The following is a 24,576-nucleotide window of genomic DNA, read 5'->3' on the forward strand; positions in this document are numbered from 1 at the left end:
AAAAAATCGAAATCCGCACTCTCTGACAAAGGCCTTGAGGCCGATACGTAATGCTTATTAAGGAGCAGTGATACTAGCAAGAGCAGTGTGCGGGTTTCTTCTTTTATCTCATCTTATTCAACTGTTACCATGCACCTGCAAAAAGGATCGCTCAGATGTTCATTTAGAATATTAAAACATGCTTCCCAGCCTGCCTCCAATTTGTTAAATGTTTCTTACGTTATTTAGTATTAGTGTACCATGTTTAATACTTGTATCATAAAATGGAACAATCTTGGGTATATTTGGTTACTCTACACTGGACTAAAATGGGAGATCTCTACTTCTATAATAAAATGGAACAATTATTTCACCTATCCGCTGGACTACTGGAGCATTAATCAGTCCAGTTGAGCTCCAACGCTGTGTAATTTGCCTCTGATTTCTAACCTTTGTAAAAGACTGAGAAGCTAAGTGCCTTCCACAAACGCAGACTATCATGGTATGTCTTCAGGCATGTTATGGACCAAAGTAATTAGCAAACTTAACGCAAAGGCATCTCCTGAAACTGAATGAGTTTACAATCCCATTAAAAAGGGAATTGTGTCTATGGGCCAACTGTAAATGTTAAATCCATATCTTCCCGGAAACAGTCCTCCACTGCTTTGCCTCTTTTCTCTGTCTTGTGGAATCCATTCAAGGCCATGAAAGATTTGCCCCCAAACTTTCACAGAAATAACACCTTCATACATATAAATCACAGCATTAAGCATAACATGTTATCATGGGCCAATGGAGCCCAGGCCATGCCGTTATCTCACAACTCACAAAGTATTCTCTGTAGTTTTATGGAAAAATGTCATGCAGTGGATGGCAGACAGCATAGAATTCAAACGTTGGAACTAACTGAGAACTGAAGTTGAATGAGTTGCTGCTACTTAGAGCTTTCAAGATGGCATTTTGTTTTAATGAGGATCTCCCCCCCCCCCCCCCCCAAAAAAAAAGAATGTTTGAGTGAACTGATCAATTAGGACAAAAGTTTAACTTCTCTGTTGAATAAGTGCATTGTAAACACATGAGAATGTGTGTTCTTCGTTTTCACCCTTTGTTCTCGCTGTGTATCATTTGCTATCTACAAGAGATACAAGTTGCAAGTCAGCAGTACAGTCCGGGTGCCATAAGACGGATGTAATTCACCAGGTTACCATACAGCACAAGAACAAGCATGCGGTATGTTACTTTATTGCGTTGTGTTGCTTAGATATAGTCACACACACACTCATAACCTGGCCCATGTAAACTGATCCATCCTGACCTATAACTTCCCCATATCTTCCTTCTCACACACCCATAGTGACCTGCAGTCTAGCTGAATACCCCAAAGCCAATCTTCATCTCTCTACTTTTATTTAACCTTTTTTTGTACCTACAAAACCTATTAGAGGAACTGACAACAACAACATAAATCATTAGCAATGCAATTTTATCGTAATAAACATATAACAACAAACACAATATCAACCAAAGACAGTTGCAATCAGATGATACAAACCAATGCATGAGGCTTGACTCCAAGCAGAGCATTTCCTTTTTATTTTGCTGCTTTAGCTCTATGTACATTGAAAACAGGCTTAGAGGTCTTTCATGAGGGCTATTTTTAATTCTAAAGCGGAGGATTGGTCACACTTCGTCTCATTAGCATGCGTAGCTGTATAAACCTCCTCGCCACTGCAGGATTTGGAGCTGTGTGGAAGGCGGCAGGCAACAAGCGCGCCTGCTTGACTGGCTGCAGCGCGCAATGAACAACGGACTTTCAGCACAGTTCAGAGAAGGTGCTGTTGTTGCTGTAGACGGCAGGCATTTTCACCAGGTGAAGTGGTCAAACCGGTTGAGTGAAAGTGAAACGGCTTGGCTCTGTTAACTAACAAACCCACCGCGGCCTTGAACATGATGTGTGGCATTTTAACAGGTTGGCATGGGTGGATTTTTGGATTACAAATGTTATTTTTTTCACTAGCCGAGTCTGAGGGAAATACTCTGAAATACCAGACCAATGAGGAGGGAAGTCCAGGAACAGTGATCGGTAACCTGGCCAAGGACATGTCCTTGAGTCCCTCTTTTGGCTCCAATACTAATTTCAGGATGATGAAACAATTCAACGATTCTTTTATCCGGGTGAGAGAAAGCGACGGGGAGCTTTCTGTCGGGGAGAGGATTGACAGAGAGAGAATCTGTAGGCACACTTTACAGTGTCTCATCACTTTTGATGTTGTCAGTTTTTCAAAAGAGAGGTACAAATTGATCCATGTCGAGGTGGAGGTAAAAGACATCAATGATAACTCTCCGGAGTTTCCAAACAAGGAATCTACAGTTGAGATCTCTGAAAATGCCGACGTGGGGTTCCGTATTCATTTGGACCCAGCCGAGGACGCAGATGTCGGTTCAAACTACATCCAAAGCTATCAGATTTCTGTCAACAGTCATTTTTCAATTGATGTGCTTTTGAGAGCAGATGGGGTTAAATATGCGGAGTTGGTGCTAATGAAAGAGCTAGACAGGGAGACTCAGTCATCTTATGCGGTGGAGCTTATTGCCACAGACGGAGGAAACCCTTATAGGTCGGGTTCAACGAAAATAACAATAAAAGTGACAGACTTTAATGACAACCGTCCTGTTTTTGACCAGAATAATTTCTCGGTCACTTTGCCCGAGAACGCACAGGTTGGATTCGTTTTATTGAACTTAAATGCAGTTGATCCAGATGAGGGTTTAAATGGAGAGGTGGGCTATGGGTTCGGAAAACAGGTTTCTGCAGAAATCAGAGAACTTTTCGAAGTGGACAGTAAATCCGGGCGCGTGAGACTTAAGAACCCAGTGGATTTTGAGACCAAGAAAACATATGAATTAGACGTTCAGGCGACTGATCTAGGATCCAACCCGACCCCCGCCGTCTGTAAAATAATAATTCATATCAAAGACGTTAATGACAATGCCCCAGAAATCAGTATTACGCCAATGACCTCCATCTCAACAGGCATCGCATATATCAGCGAGACAGCAGACAAGGACAGCCTAGTGGCGCTGATCAGCACCTCGGACAGGGACTCGGGCGTCAATAGCCAGGTCCACTGCACTTTATATGGGCACGATCATTTCAAACTTCAACAGGCTTATGAGGACAGCTACATGATTGTCACCGCAGCATTCCTAGACAGGGAGAAGATTAGTGAGTACAATTTAACAGTGATGGCTGAAGATTTTGGGTCACCTCCATTGAGAAAAATCACACAATACACCATCAGGCTAAGCGACGAGAATGACAACGCCCCACACTTTACTAAGCCTATCTATGAAGTTTCTGTGATGGAAAATAATGCACCAGGGGCATATATAACCACGGTTGAAGCCAGAGATGCAGACTTGGGGACTAATGGCAAAATTACATACAGACTTTTAGACCGTGTTATAATGGGATCACCTGTCAACACGTTTGTATCTCTGAATGCAATCTCTGGTTCAATATATGCACTGAGAAGCTTCAACTATGAAGTCATGAAACATCTGGAGGTACACATCCAGGCAAGCGATGAGGGGTCACCCCAGCTTCAGAGCAGTGCCATCATCAATCTAAAAATATTGGATCAGAATGACAACGCTCCGTCTATCATAGAGCCCATCCTTAATAAGGGATCAGCTGAGATTTTCCTGCCCAAAGATGCACCTGCAGGCTATGTTGTCACCCAGATAAAGGCCACGGATGCTGAAGAAGGCATTAACGCGCAGATGTCCTACAAAATCACAGAGGGGGGACACTTGGGTTTCTCTATCAATAAGGTTACTGGGAAGATACATGTGACTCATGAGCTGAACTATGATCCGTCTGAAACACTGAGAGTCCTAGTGGCTGTCAATGACAATGGGACACCTTCTCTGACCTCCACAGCCACTATACACCTCACTCTCATCGAAGGCACTCCTCCCAGTGTTCCTGCTAGGGTCCAAAACGACAGTGTGGAGGTCTTTGAATGGGACATAGCCATTATCATAGTCCTATCAGGGAGCTGCTCCCTCCTCTTGCTAGCCATCATCTTAATCACTACTACCTGCAGTCGACGCAAACGGGTTAAGAGAGAGGCGGGATACAGTGAAAATGAAGACATGCCACACGTGGAGAAGGGGGAGAGCAGACAAATTGATTCATTGATCACCAACCACAAAAGCAATGTGTTTGATGTGCACCCTTTCCCTGGGAAAGCACCGTTGGCCTCAAGCAACACAATAAAAACAGCCCCTGATGGTGGAAGACAAGTAAAAGAGTGTGTCTTTGACAACAGAATAATGGAGGGTAATTCGGAGGTAAGTCATTTTGGCTCGCTGTATGGAATGGCTGTCAATTGTTTTGCTGTTGGCTTTTCCATCACAACTAATATGTGTGTGTGTGTGTGTGTGTGTGTTGTGTTTGCTTCCTCACAGGGTTATTCGACACTGCCTGGCTATAGGAAAGAAACCCTCAGACCCATAACCATATGGAAGGGTAATTCATTCACAACCATCTCCGCGCGAGATCCTCAGTTCAGTGGGAAGGACAGTGGGAAAGGAGACAGTGACTTTAACGACAGCGACTCTGACATCAGTGGAGATGGCCACAAAAAAGACTCCCCACCGATAAACAGTAAGGACTACTAATCAATCACAGACTGTTAATGTGATTTCAGACACAATGATATGTCACAATGATGACACATTATTAAAAATTCAATGAAAGGCATTATTCTCTGTGATGTTCTCAAGGTCTTTATGGCAAGATATTAAATGAGAATGGTGTATCATAAAATGAAGGCTATAATACCCCCAACATTTGCAGCATGGTTCATCAAGGTCTAACTGTTTTGGCTGGTGTGTTGTTTCCACAGGTCTCTGGGCCTGCACCAGTGAGTGTAAAATCCTAGGCCACTCAGACCGATGCTGGAGCCCCTCTGCCACTAGAGCCAATACCAGCCTCTCCCATGGACCACACCTCTCAACCTTCTCCAAGACAGCCTCTCTGCCGCGAAACACTCTGCAAAGAGACTCCTACTACCAACAGGCTCACCTACCCAAAATCAATGGTCTGCAAAGTGTCTATGAAAAAGTCCAGCACCAAGAATTGGATTATATTCTGGTATGTCCACCAACACCAGCCAGGATACTAGAGACTGATGAGATATCCCTCCCAGAGTATGGACAGTCCTAAAAGATCTGGACAATGAACAATAATTGAAGCTCATCTGGGTCGTTCCACAAATTAGGTGCCTTTTGAGTTGTGGAACTTGGTGCAAAAAAACTTTTGATTTCACCTTATTCTTACATTCTGTCATAAAGAGCACATGTTTAACTTAATTTTTTTTAAAAAACCACATTTACCCATCTCAAGAGGTTGAATTATAAAAAATACTACAGTAAGTGCCAAATAAATTAACAGGGTTGACTGTAAAATGGTTGACGATTTCATCTTAAATTAGCTATAAATCCCCTTGTGATGGGGAATGGATGCTTGTTGTGTGCAACAGGAGGGGCAATTGAATGCAAGCTTCACAAACAAAATGTAATTATTAAAAAATGGCTAGCCTGTCTATCTATGGGTAACAGGGTTGACGCGTTATGCGTGACCCGCTCAGTTTTCCACCACAAAACACGAGAAAATTGCCAAAAAGAGTAAAACCAGCTCACCTGCTTTTACACTTTCATTTGACTATTAAATGTTCAATATACTTTAAAAAAATTCACGTAACAGGGTTGACCTTTTTTAAAAATCTTAAAATAAATCCCTATTCACATGAAATAAATAATAATCTTCAGAAATGACTTTGTATAAGCAACAAAATAACTAGGGCTTTACAATGATGGTGAAAACTTGGAGAAATGTTGGGGTTAAGTGGGTTAACATTTTACTAGAAGTCACAGAGGATGTTTAGAGGGACATGTCAAAATGCAGATTTTTTTTTCATATAAAACAAATCTGATTTATTTGATTTTCCATGTGGACTAAATTAAAGTGCACTTCATTTTAATATAACAGGCTTTTAAAATGGATGTATCTGCACAATTTCTACTTAAAATATCAGAGGGACGCAAAAGACACACATTTCGTGGAACGACCCATCTAATGAGTATTATGCATCTTTATATACTGTATAGCCAATTGTTGCGATGTTAGTGTTAAAGTAAGTGTTTAGTGTCTTCAGTCTCCTTATATGCTGTATGACTGTTTATTGTATTATGTGTAATATGCAAGATTTTGTACATTAAGAATATATTTTTCATAATGATTCAATGTAAACTACAATTTTATTATGAACTTTGAAGAGCATGTTTGACATTTTAATATTTAAAGGGGCATGACCATTGGACCTTTTGGCTAAACAGGCCCTTGATCAAGTGGAAAACAATCTGTATCAAATATGACCATGTTTGTAGTAGATTTTGTCACTACGTTGCAGAAATAAATATTACAAATCAAATGATGTGTTTTTTTCACATACAGAACAAACTTAAATATACAGTGGTTTCATACATCCTTTTTTTAACTGAGCGAGAACTTTGCTCATATAGCCTAGCACAAAAGGCTACATCATGCCTGATAGCAACATTTTAGAAACATTTACTCATTATTTATAACTATATTATGTTGCTTAACTTCATCCAAAATAGATAAGGCAGGATTTCATCAGAGGTGGCTACATGAAAAGCTAAATGACCAACATGACATGCCTGCTGCATGGTATTGCACCTTGCCTTATAAGTCTCAGAGGCATTGTGTAGCCTATCCTCGTCAGAAAATATTTATAAAGCACACAGAATAACCTCAATTAGCCAGCTCAGTGCTTCCCTAAAGTTACCCTTGAGGGCTAATGCATACGCTCCGCACAGGATCATACTTGAAACAGTGACATAGGCCAAATAGTGTTTCAAGCAAGTAAATCATGTACAAGACTACATCAAATTTGCATAACCATTATGCATTGCTAATGGGACAGTCAAAATCACTTCACCTCTCTGATTGGCTATTGGCTTACCAATCGTCCTATAAGAGATTGCGTGAGCCAGCCCCTACCTGTTTCTAAGCAACTGTGGCCGTTCACATCCAAATCCCTCGAGGTCTCAGGTCCACTTTCTCACTTAGTCATGATTAGGAGCACACAGACAAGGAGATGATGGCTCTAGTTATCACCTCTGAGGGAGCAGGATGGCCATAGGGACTGGCCAGTCATCTAATCACATGAACTTCCAATCTACGATTTTGGAGACTGACACATTCTTCTGAATCACAATAAGCCATGTCTGATTAGAAGGCCAAATGAAGACCAATCTCTGACAGCATTTCGGTAACCCCAATCATTTACCTACAATGTAATGATGAGAGGCCAGCTAGGGCTGCTTGAACCAGCTATCTGGTTGTAACAAAGCAAAGTTATCACCTCCTGTGCCCCCTGTGGTAAAGTTCACCAATGCTCCTGGACTTCTTGTGAATCTATTCCATGAACACCTGTAAAAGTAACAAAATCCACATTTCTCACTGAGAAATTAATTAGTGCAGAAAACAAATTAAAATGTACATTCCAACCTTAACAAACAAAATATGAAACTAGTTTAGTAGCCTATAGCCTAGCTATTTTAGACATGCTCCATTTTCACCAACCTCCAACGTGGAACTATGGAGTGTAAATAAATGGTAGAATGGTAAAAATGGACTACAACCAGTCTTCAAAAAAAACATGCTAAATTCCATTTTGGCGACCACCGGAATTCCTCGTGCCCTCCGTCAGTGGCACGTCATTCACACTGAAGTACTGAAACTGGACATTTCGACCAAAAGAATCCACACCGGTGGCCATACAGACGTGCGCCATCACCATACAGACGTGCGCCATCATGGGAGAGACTTCGGAGAAAGTCCCAATTGCAGAGGACTTTGAACAATGCCTACCACCTGTAAGTAGCCTAAATTCAATAATTCAAATGCATATTCCCGGGAGCTGTAGGCCTAGCCTATTACATTGTATTTAGTGTGCAACGTTTGAATTGCAAATGAAATATGGCTTCCTCGTGGCGCTATGCTTTGACATTGACTGTGTGCATTGTTGCTCACTTAGCATTCTGACCTTTCTAAAGGCATACAGTACGTCGGCCACGAAGACCCCCGTTGCTGTTGGTCGTCTCTTGAGATTTGGGGCTGCGGCTCTCATTGCCGGGGCAGTGCTGATGCTTTGCGGATCTATTGGAGCTTTCTACCTCTGGAAAGCCAGTGACAAAAATGTAAGCCTTAATTTGTCGTTCATTTGATGGGTCATTATATGATGTAACTTAATGCGGACGAGACAGGTAAATCTACCTTCAACTTGTGGGAGATGGTCTACCTGTAACCCTGGGAACGAGAAATGTAGGCTCAATCGTCTGCCACCTTTAACCATGTCACATTTGTTAAATGAAAAAATGTGTCATCTTGGTAAACAAATCTCTGCACATAATCAATCATTCATCATAAAACAACCATCTACTACATTACCAGTGGATGGTGGGCATTGAAAACGGCATTTGGATTTGCTGGTCGAAATCTTATTAAATGTCTGTTAAATAATGTAATTAATTCTATATCAACCTTTCCAATTTCACATTAGAATCACATAGCGTTCATGTGAATATTTTGGGCATGTAACTAAGGCTTGGTAGTGGTGACTGTCTCATTAGAGATACTTCAATATTTATTTGTGATATAATGGGCTCACCTATAGGGCAAACATCTCAAGACAGATCCATGTCAAGGCCCTGCTGCCCTCCTCTGAGACATTATATTCAAATCAGCTGTGTGATTGGACGACACATCACACAGTATTTTAAGTGTTGCACATGAGAATACAAGGAGGGGAGGTATTTTGAAGCATTGTGTCATGGTAGGATTTTGCAGTAAAGGCTATTGTTAGAAAGCTTGCTGGCCTATCTCTGGCTATTATAATTGTAGGTTTGGGTAGTACACAGAGCTTTATAACATTCTATTGAGCACTTGTAGCTCATAGCTGGCAAGTTAAATATTTCAATAATTATTATGATTGTTTACTGTATGTATTATGCATGACCTTGAATATCATTGTAACTTTCAATTTTAAAATCTCATTAGGTGTACAATGTACACTACAGTATGAGCATCAATGGAAAGGTGGAGGAGGGTTCCATGGAAATCGATTCCGATAATAATCTGGAAAGGTTCCGAACTGGGAGTGGAAATGACGAGGCGTTGGAGATTCATGACTTTCACATTGTGAGTTGTACTTATTTTCTCTCCGAAGTAGTTCAACGGAGAGTTGGCATGTGCTTAGGAAAGTAACAAAGATGTGAGTGTAAATATCCCATCTCTGTGACTCCTGCTTCAGGGAATTACAGGAATCCGGTTCTCTGGAGGGGAGAAGTGTTATATTAAATCGCAAATCAAGGCCAACCTTCCAGAGGTGGAGACGCTCAACAAGGAGTCATTGATGTTTGACCTGGTACAGTAAGCTACACTCTTAGAAAAAAAGGTGCTATCTAGAACCTATAAAAGGGTTCTCCGGCTGTCCCCATAGGAGAACCCTTTAAAGAACCCTTTTGGTTGCAGGTCGAACCCTTTTGGGTTCCATGTGGAACCGGAAAGGATTCTCCCTGGAACCAAAAAGGGTTCTCCTATGGGGACAGCGTAAGAAGAACCATTTTGGAAACCTTTTTTTTCTAAGAGTTTATATACTAAACATAACTAGCCATAATGCTATAACTAACCGTATTACACTAACTTTATGTGAAAATATAGACACCCCCTTCTGTTCTAGATTTTCATTCATATTACTCAAGGATATGTCAATGATTCATTACAGCTTTACATAAACATATTCATTTGTTTACATACATTTTTTGATAGAGTGACATGGATGTAAAATGCATTATACATGGTGATAAGCCTGTGGCCATACTTTATTAATAATGGCCTAAATGAGGTGTGTTTCACCCTGTCAGGAAGATGAGATTATGCCAGTGAAGTTTGATGAGGAGTCTCTGATGTGGGTGGCTGCTGACAAGCCCCTGAAGGACAGCAGCTTCCTCAGCACCAAGATCCTGGACCTCTGTGGAGACCTGCCCATCTTCTGGCTCCAACCCACCTATCCTAAAGGTTCCTCTGTCATGGCTCTTGCTTATCACATGGCTTGGTGATAGAATGAGAAACACAAAGTTAAGTGTAGAATAGGTATTGGCTGTTCTAGAATGAGATATGTAATTGTTATAGAACGAGATTATAGATTGCAAAATAGATAAAGTTGTTATAGAATGAGAAGTGATAGACTGTAAACCACAAGACAGGAAATGTAGAACTGGTTTTCCCAATTTACAGTAGAACTGTCCTCTACCCAATAATAAACATAGACCAGTCAATGGCCATTCATCTGTAAACGTAATTTACATGATTTAACCATTCTGATTTGTCTTTCAAAAGTGAGCAAGACAACCTGAACATTCTCAGGATGTACAGTATTTGGAGACTTAAACAAGAGTCCCCTATTGTCTTACATTAAAAAAGAATGATCTTGAAATATGCAAGGAATCCTTGATATCACTGTAACTAATTCAATTATTCAGCACGACAGAGAGACCGAGTAGATGTAAGAATTTTGCTCGGAGGACATTTGTGGTGTGCCTTGTGGTTATTGACCCAATACCTATGCCTCCTGTGGCTTCATGGAACAGATGGAGAGAGGAGAAAGAGAGACACCCAGAGAACCAAGCGTCAGTTTGACATGGAGGAGTTTGAGGCAGCTGCTGAGGAGAGGAACACAGTGAGCCGTGCAGAGAATAGCACCTCCAAGAGAGCCACAGAGGAGGAGGCGGAGGCCACGGGCTCAGCAGCCACCGGCTCTGCCTACAACCCAGAAAACCCCTACCATGTGAGTACTGAGAAGTCGGTACACTTTAAAGAGGAGGCACCCCAGGTTTCCTTTGTAAGATACTTCACTGAACAGTGAGCTTCCAAGTCATAACATCCTTGACAAGGAGTTCTACAGTGGGGAGGGGATCTGTGCAAACCCACACTCAATGCTCACTAGATTAGTTGGAAAGTGCCATGGGTGGGTAGGTGTTAGATGAACAGCTGCCATCTAAGGTCACTAGCAGTAGGTGATAACTTTACACCCCGTGTTTATGGCCCTGCGTTTCACAAACGGAAGTGAAAATCATTACCTCCTTCGCCACTGCACGTTGATTCAGCTTGTTAGAACCGTAGGCTATGCCGAAAAGGGGACAGTTAGACAACCGAAAATAAATGGTGTGCTGCATATGAAGTTAATTTGAAAACATTGAACAGAAACATGAATAACTTACCTCCCACTCCACAGCGCAATCAGGAGGGAGAGGAGGGTACCATGACCTTTGACCCAATGCTAGACCACCAGGGGATCTGCTGCTCAGAGTGCCGACGCAGCTACACCCACTGTCAGAGGATTTGCGAACCGTTGGGCGGCCACTGGCCTTGGCCCTACAACTACAGAGGCTGTCAGGTAGCTTGTCGAGTGATTCTGCCTTGCCGCTGGTGGGTGGCCCGCATATTAGGTATAGTGTAAGTAGGACACCCATTTTCTCAAGCCAAATATACCGATTATGCCAAATACACCAAACGTCTGAAAGGTCATGTTCTGTAAGCAATATTGTAATTTCTATGCAGATATTTATTTTGTAACTTTTAATTTGGTTGTAAATACCTGATCGCAGCAGGCGAGCGATGCTTGCTAGGATGAAACAGGGACCTCAGCCGCATGATTTAGTAAGAAAAGGCCAGCCAAGCCACATTTCCACCTGGACCCTCGTGGCAACATTTAGCATATACAGCACGTACACCTTCTCTGCAGGCAACACTTGAAAAAACAAAAAGGCCAAAACAAATGAAGCACAGCAGTAGCTTTTGATTTAGGGAATAAACATAACCTAATATCTGTCTTTTCTTTTCAACATATCTTTTCAGTAAACATATTATAGCCTACCAATGCTTTTTTGCACTACACTGTCTTTGATGGAATGTATGGAAATGTATACAGTGATCATTATAAATGCTTAATAAAGATAATGTACAGTTTCTATGACGGTATGGTGTAGGTTTCCCCTGAAACTAATGACAGTGCTAATCACATCTTCGTTGAGGTGAACTAATGTGATCTAATGTGAAATGAGTGTCAGGGAAACTGACATTTCATTTCAGTAAAAGTGACACTTCAGTAAAAAGCAAAGAGACAGGTGTGGAGGGAGGTTAAGCAGCCACATGACATGATCACAATGTCCTGCCAACCCATTTTCCACCAAAACCTAGAGTGGAGTTTAAGTGTAAATCCCCCCCCCCCCCATCTGCAAATCAAAGGAAATCAGACCAGCATATCTAAAGCCATATTGCAACTTCCTAAATAATTGAAAAGGGTCACGCTGAGATCGAGTCGATTTCACATGGAATGATCCCTGCTCGTCAAATTACAACAAATGTGAAATTGCACCCGTTGTGTCTGTGAAGCGCCATTGAAAGCATGTAGCAGTGTGAAGGCGAAACACAAAGAGATGCTTGTGTTGATGCAGAGATCTTTCCTGGTTTTTCATGGGGTCGAGGTGCTTATCACATCTGCAGTGCTGATAAGACAGTACGTTTGCCTCCGTAGGCTATATAATATTAATCCCCCTCCCACGTCTGCAGATACACTTAAAGGAAGGTGACAAGCGTGACATATCCAGGACCTCCTGATGGCTCGTGCTCTGAAGTGCAACCGCTAAAAGAGCCCCAAGTACCCTGAAGTGATGTAAATTTGCAGGGGGGAGTCCAATTTCCATCACTGCGCTGTCACTGTCATGGTCATTAAACTAAATCAACCCGCTGTGTGTCACATAGCTCCCAATTTAAAGTCCTCTCAATAATGGAGTTATACTTGGACTGTAGATTGCAGCGCTGTATTGTATCTCTGACCTGACAGCAGTAAGAGCAAGAGTAGACTAGGCTGCCCTTTATTTTGTCTCTTAGAAATGACAGCCTGACAGTGCGTGTGAATATGAGAGGTAGCATAAAATAATTAATTGATCATATTGACCCCATTGGATTTCAGAAGTAGTATGAACTTCAGTTCAACTAAGTCAGACACTCTATATATGTCATTTGTGTAATTGGAAGGTCAATTAAGAAGATAGAGTATAGTGAAGGCCACTAGGTCATCCTTTTTGCACAGTGTGGATATATCATGGTTAAAGAAACAACACCAAGGAAAACATTCTGACTCTACAGACAACCAGGAAAGAGGGAAAAACTCAAAGCCAAGAAAAAAATCTCAATCACCACAAAGCAAAGCCAAAAAAAACTATTTACACTGAGAGAATTCCATTGCCCAGAACAACAGAAGTTATCGTATCCCCGGGCCACATTCTAAAAAATGTGTTTCCTTTCGCCATCCCTCCCTAGAAGAGAAATGTACCCTTGTAGAGGGTGGAAGAGACAAATGTGTTGGAGGAGCAGCAGCCCCAGTGTGTTTGTCTCCCCTCTGGAGCCATGCTTACCCAGGGAGCCCTTCAGGCCAGGGAACAAACAGGCCTTTGTGAGCACTGACCCGCTGTGCCCAGCAGCCAGACTGCAAACCTGAACTCCCTTGCTAATGGGAAACCATAGACACAGAGTCCAACTCAGCCCACTACAGCCCAGGGCGGGGGAGTGCCAGGCTTTTCATCATCGTCCATCAAAACAGGGACAGGCTGGCAGGGTTCTGACTGCAGCTGTGTGAAACTGCAAGAACGCAAGCTCAAAAGGTTATTTTTTTTCTTTCACAGGCACCTGCATACCTCAATGTAATACAATGTAGACACTTGTAACTAGTAACGATTTTATTTGATACATGGGGGCTTACTAATCAAGCTTTTGCACTTTCTGGAATATGCCGTGAATACATGAGTTGGTCTGTTGGAAAAGGCTTGTTGTTGCCTCTAACACATTAGTAGTGTGAGCCACACTGGCAGGCATTCCCTGCATTTGATTGCATGTTTTCCATTACATTCAGACATTAATAGAATAAGCAGTAGTGACAGTCCGTTTTGCATCTAACCCAGTACACAGAAAACCTTTTAGACCTGCTCATTATGTTTTTCCGCAAGAGAACACTGAAATGCTTTCATTGTTAGTGGCATTTTCAGAAAAGAGCGCGTAACATGACTTGATTTTTTTCTCCCATGGAAATATCAACACAGCCACCTACATGTTTCTTTTATTTTCCCCTTGTATGGTGAGAATGATTTTGGAACATGGATTAAAAGCTTTTTAATCCCATGGTTGAGTGACCACTAGCCCAGTGGTCTGACTCCCCCCTTCTGTTAGCAGGTCTCTCTGAAGTTATCCTGCCTTAGGCTGTAGTGGCAGCCTTCCCTCTCACTTATTTAGTATGCAAGCCCCAAATGCCCATTAATTAAATGCCTGCTGGTTCTGTACAAAAAGGCTGTTTATTCCAGTACGTTCAAAATGTAAATTGCTTATTTAGATCTGTTTGCATCTAACGAAACACTAGTACTTAATGAAATGTTGAAATTCTCCTAGGCACCAGCATCTCTCTACATGCACTGTTCACTGTCTACTTTGCCTCTCCGTGTATTGCACACAGTTGCCTTCTTTTACTTGAATTTCAAACCTGTGTGTAGGTGGAGTGTAGGTGTAAACTGGCCATTATAGGGGGCTGTATGATTGGTTCTTGGTTCAAAAGAGATGGTTAGTATGGTGGGCGTTTCCATATTGCATCTGACTACAGAGAAAGCCACAATGATGGAGGTGGGTTATCTTTATAGTACAGAGAGGGATTGTATAGACTTGCTTTGAGAAAGGTTTACTACCCCTAAGGACTAAGACATTCTGTTTCCAGACCACCTACTGTACTTTTACCTTGTTAGTAAATGCTTTGAGATTAAGGCAGTACTAAAGTCTATGTAATACAACGGGATTGTTTCCCAGGCTTTCCCGATGTGTTTTGCAGAAACCTTTCCACTGGTTTTGTACTCCTATTCTAGACGGGCTTTAGCAGAGCTATAGATACCTCAAGGCACAAATCAAGACTTCACATTTGCAAATTGTAAAGTTAGTAGCTCCTCCGCACAAATGTCAAGAGGCTTACAACATGAAAGAGCAAGTTGTCCAAAAGTGTTGCTGGGAGTACTGACAAAGTTTATGGAGAAGAAAGTAAATGTGTTTTTAATCCTCTGCAGCACGTGCAACAATGAGAGCCTGAGCGCTTAGATATGCCATCCCTGGGGCAGGCTCTATACTTAAGGCTTACAACAGCCTCATTATCTCCCTCCACTCACATCAGATCCTAGCAGCAGTTTGTCACACGCAGACTCCTTCTGCCAGTAGGCATCAGACCAATACTCCTGCAACACTACTGTACATAATTACCATATGGACAGCATTTTGAGCCAGACGGAAGAATAAAAGCTCTCCAGGCAGATTCCCCAGATAACTAAATTAATTTTTTTTTAAATCTAATTTCCATCTAATTTGCAGCAAATTATTATACAGAACTATTTTTTTACATTAATTTATAGAACAGATCAAACAAAGGTTCATACTTTGATTTTTGGAGAGTTGTTATTTTGATATACTTTATTTCGTGTATTTTTAATCTCCCCTGCTTTTCCTCGGATCTCCATATATATATATTCACACACTATAATAAAACATACAGCAAATGAATAACTGTCAGTACACATGAAATGCTTGTCTGGGTTGTGTGAGCACTTCCAGTGAGAAGTCCCTTTACCTGCCGCCCCACTGATTAATTAATTTCACACTGTTTAATTAAATCCACAGTCTGGGGAGTCTCGGTGCCACCATGGGAAACCGTATCTGGGTCTTGTGTGCACAGAGATTACTTCGGGAAGGTCTCAGACAACTTCTCTCTCTCCCTCTCTCGCAGAAGTTGACACCGACGTCACAGTCTCTGGGGACGTAAGGCCATGATTGTCTCAATGTCATCTGCCAGTCATGGCACAACTGCGGGGAACAGGATAGCACACACAATTTGTTTCTGTGTGATTTGCCGTTAATTTGCTGTGACAGGAAAAGGTCCAGCAATAATTGAGAATATGAGAGAAAAGTGGGGATCAGAAAGAAAACACAAAGTTAACAAGACAAGGAAGATTTCTTAGCTAAAAAAAAAAAAAAAGGTGATGATTCTAAAAAGATGTATAGAGAGACGAACCATTTCACACTGTGCATTGTCTAAGTATAGCCGGTTATTTGAGATGTTCCCTGTGATATTCCGCTCGGATGAGTTGCTATACCAGATCGTCTCCTAGATCAAAACAACACAAATTGGTTGTGTTGTAAAGGAGTGTTCCATGACCCCAGTGTCTGTGCCACAGCATCACTGTGTGTGCCAGGCTGTCAAAGCACTAGAGCAGCTCCGAAAGATGAAGTGCATGAGTGTCTGTAACACAGCAGGTATCAAAGCAGTGTGGGTTGGAAAGCACGCTCCCCCCCCCCCCCCCCCCCCCACCCTTTATTCACTACGAAGGAACATATTTTAGGAGAAATATCATGCACAGATGGAATAGGATGGTTGTTCAAATGAGCCTGTAATTGCATGATTATGATAGCGTTTGTCTGTACATGCGTCGCGATTATATCATTTAGGGGATTATGATTATGAGTTCGTACTAACGTTGGAGGAGAATATATCTGGTCCATTTCATTTTGGCACTTGAAAGTCACTCCTTTGAGATGGATTCCGTTAAATCTTTAGCGCAGCCTACTGGTGAAATGTGAAATGGGCAGAGAAGCAGACAAAGGAGGTAAACAATGTTGTATTCTGACACTGGAAAAGGAAAAGGGGATTACAATCATACATAAACAGGAATGTGTTTGACATTTACATGAATTGAAGATTAAAAGAAAAACCAAGAACCTACATGGGGCCATAAAAGTGACTTTGAGCAATATCTTACACAAATCACAATTTTATCCATGATTTGATTCATAGATGCTATTTAATATGTCTGGGCATAAATCATTGTATCTCCCAAAACATAAAAAAAATGCAACTATTGACATCTTTATAAATAACACACACATACTTTACAGTCTGCCAGGTACAGGATGTAACGTTGGAGTACAGAAACTCTCGTTCAGAACATTATTATATTGCATTAAAATGATCTGGCCCTGACAGCTAATTATGATCTTTTCATAACAGGTTGAAAGTCAGCTTCTCGCTCCAGAAGTGACACTTTCCATACACTATGGGAAGCAATAGAATTCCTGCTGAAATAGTTCAGTCGATTGATAAGGTATTGAATAGACGAAATCCTTCCTATCTGCGCTTGCCTTGTCCTGGTGACAAGACCCATCAGGTGCTCAAACCCCCCTCCCCCTTTCTGACCCCATTCTGCCACCTCCGTTTTCCACTCGCAGGTCTTTTATAAAGTGTCTCCATGCATTACACATTTAACAATGCATTAAAAATAGGCCACCATCAGTCATTCAGCAGGGAAGGCAGAACCCACCGGTGTCTCAGATTTGATAGGTTTCTCTAGGATTGGGATGTAAAAAGGAGCAACACAAACGTTTAAGTCGATGTGAGAGGAAGGCTTTCTCTCAGACTCTCTGAGCGACGGAAATATACATTTGTGTCCTAATAATTTGTCATGCCCTCTCTGACACAGTCTTGATATTAAATAGGAGAACTAATTTGGCTATAAGCTCTTTCAAAATTCTCATTAAATCCTCAGTACATTGCTGAGGTACAGCAGCATTTGTAGAAACTGAGCACTATTCTCTATGTATCTGGGTAATCTCTTTCCAGGTGGTAAGAGCGTGTAATGCTGGATATGTGCCAACACTAACTGCCTTAAGGCCAGCTTTTCCAGGTAAACATCTGAAACAATACAGTCATTTTACGGGCTGAGGCATATCAACCTATAGTGTGTATGATGTAGGTTGTCGGTGAAACATGGTGTGATGGTCGGGAGTGAGCCAAGGCCTGAGGTCTCACTCTCTCTGTCGGAGTGTCACGTGCCAAAAAGAAGATGTTCAACTGATGACCATCTCACAACAGACAGTGCCACAGGTTTTGTTACTAAAACAGCAGTATACCACTAACAGTAAATGTGACGCCTAGAGTCAGACGTGAGACTGAGCGTGCAGAACCAATAAAGTCAATGAGGAACAGCCATAAGCTATTTGTCATTTACAGAAACGCAGACATAACTCTAGTCATCATCAAAAATAAGATAAGAAGAGGACCTCTTGTTACTGTAAAAGGCATTTCATCACTGATCAAAATAAATCAGTCTTGGAATTACATTCGGCCCGTCATTGGACACTGTGCTATCTAACCTCCAAACGAGCTTCAATGCCATACAGCACTCCTTCCGTGGCCTCCAACTGCTCTTAAACGCGAGTAAAACCAAATGCATGCTTTTCAACCGATCGCTGCCTGCACCCGCATGCCCGACTAGCATCACCACCCTGGATGGTTCCGACCTTGAATATGTGGACATCTATAAGTACCTAGGTGTCTGGCTAGACTGCAAACTCTCCTTCTAGACTCACATCAAACATCTCCAATCGAAAATCAAATCAAGAGTCAGCTTTCTATTCCGCAACAAAGCCTCCTTCACTCACGCCGCCAAGCTTACCCTAGTAAAACTGACTATCCTACCGATCCTCGACTTCGGCGATGTCATCTACAAAATGGCTTCCAACACTCTACTCAGCAAACTGGATGCAGTCTATCACAGTGCCATCCGTTTTGTCACCAAAGCACCTTATACCACCAACCACTGCGACTTGTATGCTCTAGTCGGCTGGCCCTCGCTACATATTCGTCGCCAGACCCACTGGCTCCAGGTCATCTACAAGTCCATGCTAGGTAAAGCTCCGCCTTATCTCAGTTCACTGGTCACGATGGCAACACCCATCCGTAGCACACGCTCCAGCAGGTGTATCTCACTGATCATCCCTAAAGCCAACACCTCATTTGGCCGCCTTTCGTTCCAGTACTCTGCTGCCTGTGACTGGAACGAACTGCAAAAATCGCTGAAGTTGGAGACTTTTATCTCCCTCACCAACTTCAAACATCAGCTATCCGAGCAGCTAACCGATCGCTGCAGCTGTACATAGTCTATTGGTAAATAGCCCACCCATTTTCACCTACCTCATTCCCATACTGTTTTTATACTGTTTTTTTTTTTTTTTTTATTTATTTATTTACTTTTCTGCTCTTTTGCACACCAATATCTCTACCTGTACATGACCATCTGATCATTTATCACTCCAGTGTTAATCTGCAAAATTGTATTATTCGCCTACCTAATCATGCCTTTTGCACACATTGTATATAGCCTGCCCATTTTTTTTCTACTGTGTTATTGACTTGTTAATTGTTTACTCCATGTGTAACTCTGTGTTGTCTGTTCACACTGCTATGCTTTATCTTGGCCAGGTCGCAGTTGCAAATGAGAACTTGTTCTCAACTAGCCTACCTGGTTAAATAAAGGTGAAAAAAAAAAAAAAAAAAAAAACATTCATAGAACAACACTGAATCGGACATCTTGGCAACACAGCAGCTTGCGAAAGTATTCACCCCCTTTGGCATTTTCCCTATTCTGTTGCCTTACAACCTGAAATTATTATTATTTTTTTTTTTTTGGGGGGTGTTGTATCATTTGATTTACACAACATGCATACCACTTGGAAGATGCAAAATATTTATTGTGAAACAAACAAGAAATAAGACGCCCAAAAAATGAAAACTTGAGCGTCCATAACTATTCACCCTCCCAAAGTCAATACTTTGTAGAGCCACCTTTTGCAGCAATTACAGCTGTAAGTCTCTTGGGGTATGTCTCTATAAGCTTGGCACATCTAGCCACTGGGATTTTTGCCCATTCTTCAAGGCAAAACTGCTCCAGCTCCTTCAAGTTGGATGGGTTTTCGCTGGTGTACAGCAATCTTTAAGTCATACCACAGATTCTCATTTGGATTGAGGTCTGGGCTTTGACTAGGCCATTCCAAGACATTTAAATGTTTCCCCGTAAACCACTCAAGTGTTGCTTTATCAGTCTGCTTAGGGTCGTTGTCCCACTGGAAGATGAACCTCCGTTCCAGTCTCACATCTCTGGAAGACTGAAACAGGTTTCCCTCAATAATATCCCTGTATTTAGCACCATCCATCATTCCTTCAATTCTGACCAGTTTCCCAGGCCCTGCCGATGAAAAACATGGTATTCTCGGGGTGATGAGAGGTGTTGGGTTTGCACCAGAAATAGCTTTTTCCTTGATGGCCAAAAAGCTCAATTTTAGTCTCATCTGGCCAGAGTACCTTCTTCCATATGTTTGGTGAGTCTCCCACATGCTTTTTGGCGAACACCAAACGTGTTAGCTTATTTTTTTAAATTTCTGGCCACTCTTCCGTAAAGCCCAGCTCTGTGGAGTGTACGGCTTAAAGTGGTCCTATGGACAGATACTCCAATCTCCGCTGTGGAGCTTTGCAGCTCCTTCAGGGTTTTCTTTGGCCTCTTCTTTGCCTCTCTAATTAATGCACTCCTTGCCTGGTCTGTGAGTTTTGGTGGGCGGCCATCTCTTGGCAGGTTTGTTGTGGTGCCATATTCTTTCCATTTTTAATAATGGATTTAATGGTGCTCTGTGGGATGTTCAAAGATTCTGATATTTTTTATAACCCAACCCTGATCTGTACTTCTCCACAACTTTGTCCCTGACCTGTTTGGAGAACTCCTTGGTCTCCATGGTGCCACTTGCTTGGTGGTGTCCCTTGCTTAGTGGTGTTGCAGACTCTGGGGCCTTTCAGAACAGGTGTAGATATACTGAGATCATGTGACACTTAAATAAAGTCTACCAGCGTGCAAGCTAACTAATTGTGTGACTTCTGAAGGTAATTGTTTGCACCAGATCTTATTTAGGGGCTCCATAGCAAAGGGGGCGAATACATATGCACACACCAATTTTCCATTTTGAATTTTTTGAAACAAGTTATTTTTTTCACTTCACCAATTTGGACTATTTTCTATATGTCCAATACATGAAATCCACATAAAAATATATTTAAATTACAGGTTGTAATGCAACAAAATAGGCAAAACGCCAACGGGGATGAATACTTTTGCAAGGCACTGTAATTACAGGCAAACGTCCATAGACAGATAGACAGAAAAACAAGAACATAACAAAATACAACGCAAGAAAAAAAAGTACATATGTCAAAGTAATTTATTGTGTTAAGTTGCCAAATGTCCTCTTACTCAAGTGGAGGTGGGCTTTCAGCTCTAATGTTGCTCAGCTTGCTCCTGTAACTTTGACTTCAATATAGACTGCACCTCTTAAAGTGGCAAAACTTGAGGCGGATTTTTTTTAATTTCACCTTTATTTAACCAGGTAGGCTAGTTGAGAACAAGTTCTCATTTACAACTGCGACCTGGCCAAGATAAAGCAGTTTGACACATGCAACAGAGTTACACATGGAATAAACAAACATACAGTCAATAATACAGTAGAAAAAGTCTATATGCAGTGTGTGTGTTACAATATAGCAATTAAACACTGGAGTGATAGATGTGCAGAAGATGATTGTGCAAGTAGAGACACTGGGGTGCAAAGGAGCAAGATAAATAAATAAATACAGTATGGGGATGAGGTAGTTGGATGGGCTATTTACAGATGGGATATGTACAGGTGCAGTGATCTGTGAGCTGCTCTGAAAGCTGGTGCTTAAAGTTAGTGAGGGAGATATGATTCTACAGCTTCAGTGATTTTTGCAGTCTGTTCCAGTCATTGGCAGCAGAGAACTGGAAGGAAAGGCGGGCCAAAGGAGGAATTGGCTTTGGGGGTGAACAGTGAAATATACCAGCTGGAGCGCGTGCTACGGGTGGGTGCTGCTATGGTGACCAGTAAGCTAAGATAAGGTGGGATAAGGTGGGGCTTTACCTAGCAAAGAGTAGTAGATGACCTGGAGTCCGTGGGTTTGGCGACGAGTACGAAGCGAGGGCCAGCCAACGAGAGAGTACAGGTCGCAGTGGTGGGTAGTATAATGGGGCTTTGGTGACAAAACGGATGGCACTGTGATAGACTACATCCAATTTGCTGAGTAGAGTGTTGGAGGCTATTTTGTAAAGGACATCGCCGAAGTCGAGGATCGGTAGGATGGTCAGTTTTACGAGGGTATGTTTGGCAGCATGAGTGAAGGATGCTTTGTTGTGAAATAGGAAGCCAATTCTAGATTTAATTCTGGATTGCAGATGCTTAATGTGAGTCTGGAAGGAGAGTTTGCAGTCTAACCAGACACCTAGGTATTTGTAGTTATCCACATATTCTAAGTCAGAACCTTCCAGAGTAGTGATGCTGGCTAGGCAGGCAGGTGCAGGCAGCGATCGGTTGAAGAGCATGCATTTAGTTTCACTTGCATTTAAGAGCAGTTGGAGGCCACTAAGGAGAGTTGTATGGCATTGAAGCTTGTTTGGAGGTTAGTTAACACAGTGTCCATAGAAGGGCCAGAAGTATACAGAATGGTGTCGTCTGCGTAGAGGTGGATCAGAGAGTCACCAGCAGCAAGAGCAACATCATTGATGTATACAGAGAAAATAGTCGGCCCGAGGATTGAACCCTGTAGCACCCCGATAGAGACTGCCAGAGTTCCGGACAACAGACCCTTCGATTTGACACACTGAACTCTATCTGAGAAGTAGTTGGTGAACCAGGCGAGGCAGTCATTTGAGAAACCAAGGCTGTCGAGTCTGCCGATAAGAATGTTGTGATTGACAGAGACGAAAGCCTTGGCAGGTTGATGAATACGGCTGCACAGTATTGTCTCTAATCGATGGCGGTTATGATATTGTTTAGGACCTTGAGCGTGGCTGAGGTGCACCCATGACCAGCTCTGAAACCAGATTACATTGCACAGAAGGTACGGTGGGATTCGAAATGGTCGGTAATCTGATTGCTAACTTGGTTTTCGAAGACCTTAGAAAGGCAGGGTTGGATAGATATAGGGCTGTAGCAGTTTGGGTCTTGAGTGGCTCCCCTTTGAAGAGGGGGATGACCGTGGAAGCTTTCCAATCTTTGTGAATCTCAGATGATACGAAAGAGAGGTTGAACAGGCTAGTAATAGGGGTTGCAACAATTTCGGCAGATAATGTTAGAAAGAGAGGGTCCAGATTGTTTAGCCCGGCTGATTTGTAGGGGTCCAGATTTTGCAGCTCTTTCAGAACATCAGCTATCTGGATTTGGGTGAAGGAGAAATGGGGGGGGGCTTGGGCAAGTTGCTGTGGGGGGTGCAGGGCTGTTGGGTAGGGGTAGCCAGGTGGAAAGCATGGCCTGCCGTGAAAAAAATGCTTATTGAAATGTTCAATTATAGTGGATTTATCGGTGGTGACAGTGTTTCCTAGCCTCAGTGCAGTGGTCAGCTGGCAGGAGGTGCTCCTATTCTCCATGGACTTTACAGAATGTTTTTGAGTTTGTGCTACAGGATGCAAATTTATGTTTGAAAAAGCTAGTCTTAGTTTTCCTAACTGCCTGTGTGTATTGGTTCTTAACTTCCCTGAAAAGTTGCATATCATGGGTGCTATTCGATGCTAATGCAGTATGCCACAGGATGTTTTTGTGCTGGTCAAGGGCGTCAGGTCTGGAGTGAACCAAGGGCTATATCTGTTCCTGGTTCCATTTTTTTGGAATGCTTTTTTAAGATGGTGAGGAAGGCACTTTTAAAGAATAACCTGGCATCCTCTACTGACAGGCTGAGGTCAATATCCTTCCAGGATACCCGGGCCAGGTCATATGAATAAATATATTATGGAGGTAGCGCACTAGTCTACACCATGGGTCGCTAAATCCTGTCTTGGAGAGCTACTGGATGTGCAGGCTTTTTTATTAATTTCCACCCCCATTTTGTTAGGGGGGGGGGGGGGTGTATACATTTTTTTGCATTGTTGTTCTGAACCCATTAACTTCTCATCTATGCTTCAGAACCAAAGAGTTGCAAGTCTTGATTATTGATCAATGACCAGTCATCAGCATTGGCACGCAAAGGCGCGCACACATCGATTAAAGCCATAAATAACTTGTTTAATTTCCTCCAATTTTGCCAAAAACAGAGTAGGCCTACGTTTATCATCCATATGAAATACACTTCAGCAAACTACAACTGACTCATCTCTGATTCATAATTTTCATATTTCAGGCCTAGTTTGGGAGCCAACAGGCTATATGTCTAAAGATAAGCAACAGTAACATCGTAGTGGTTTCAATATTACTCTAGTGAATTTATACAAATATTTGTCAGGAAGAACAGGGCTACTCTTGCCTGATGACTCAAATGTAATTATTCTGCTGCTCTATGTTCTCTAAATACTTCAGTCTGAGACTGCCGTTGTTAAAGTCATCTGTGGGACTGCCGTTGTTGAAATCATTTGTTGTGACATCAATATGAGGGGTGTTGTACAAAACAAAGTAATCAGCGATTGGATCATCTCTAACCAATCAGAATATTAAAGCCAATGACACATTTTCAAAGCGCCACTTACCCACGTGTTCTG

The 24,576-nt window shown here is 42.1% G+C and overlaps 2 protein-coding genes across 2 annotated transcripts; both read left to right on the forward strand.

The window, feature by feature from the left end:
* The first annotated feature begins 1,740 nt into the window (after positions 1-1,740).
* LOC115130840 (protocadherin-8-like) lies at positions 1,741-6,460 on the forward strand. The gene is made up of 3 exons (XM_029662362.2): positions 1,741-4,335; positions 4,453-4,651; positions 4,893-6,460. Exons 1-3 carry the CDS (start codon positions 1,927-1,929, stop codon positions 5,210-5,212), a joined length of 2,928 nt encoding a protein of 975 aa, XP_029518222.1. The 5' UTR covers positions 1,741-1,926; the 3' UTR covers positions 5,213-6,460.
* A 1,430-nt stretch (positions 6,461-7,890) lies between these two features.
* LOC115140527 (leukocyte cell-derived chemotaxin 1-like) lies at positions 7,891-11,594 on the forward strand. Its single transcript, XM_029679202.1, has 7 exons — positions 7,891-7,950; positions 8,131-8,274; positions 9,134-9,274; positions 9,387-9,500; positions 10,000-10,153; positions 10,726-10,922; positions 11,370-11,594. Exons 1-7 carry the CDS (start codon positions 7,891-7,893, stop codon positions 11,592-11,594), a joined length of 1,035 nt encoding a protein of 344 aa, XP_029535062.1.
* Positions 11,595-24,576: the final 12,982 nt, after the last annotated feature.

This window comes from Oncorhynchus nerka, linkage group LG1 (assembly GCF_034236695.1).
Source record: "Oncorhynchus nerka isolate Pitt River linkage group LG1, Oner_Uvic_2.0, whole genome shotgun sequence".
NCBI lineage: Eukaryota > Metazoa > Chordata > Actinopteri > Salmoniformes > Salmonidae > Oncorhynchus > Oncorhynchus nerka.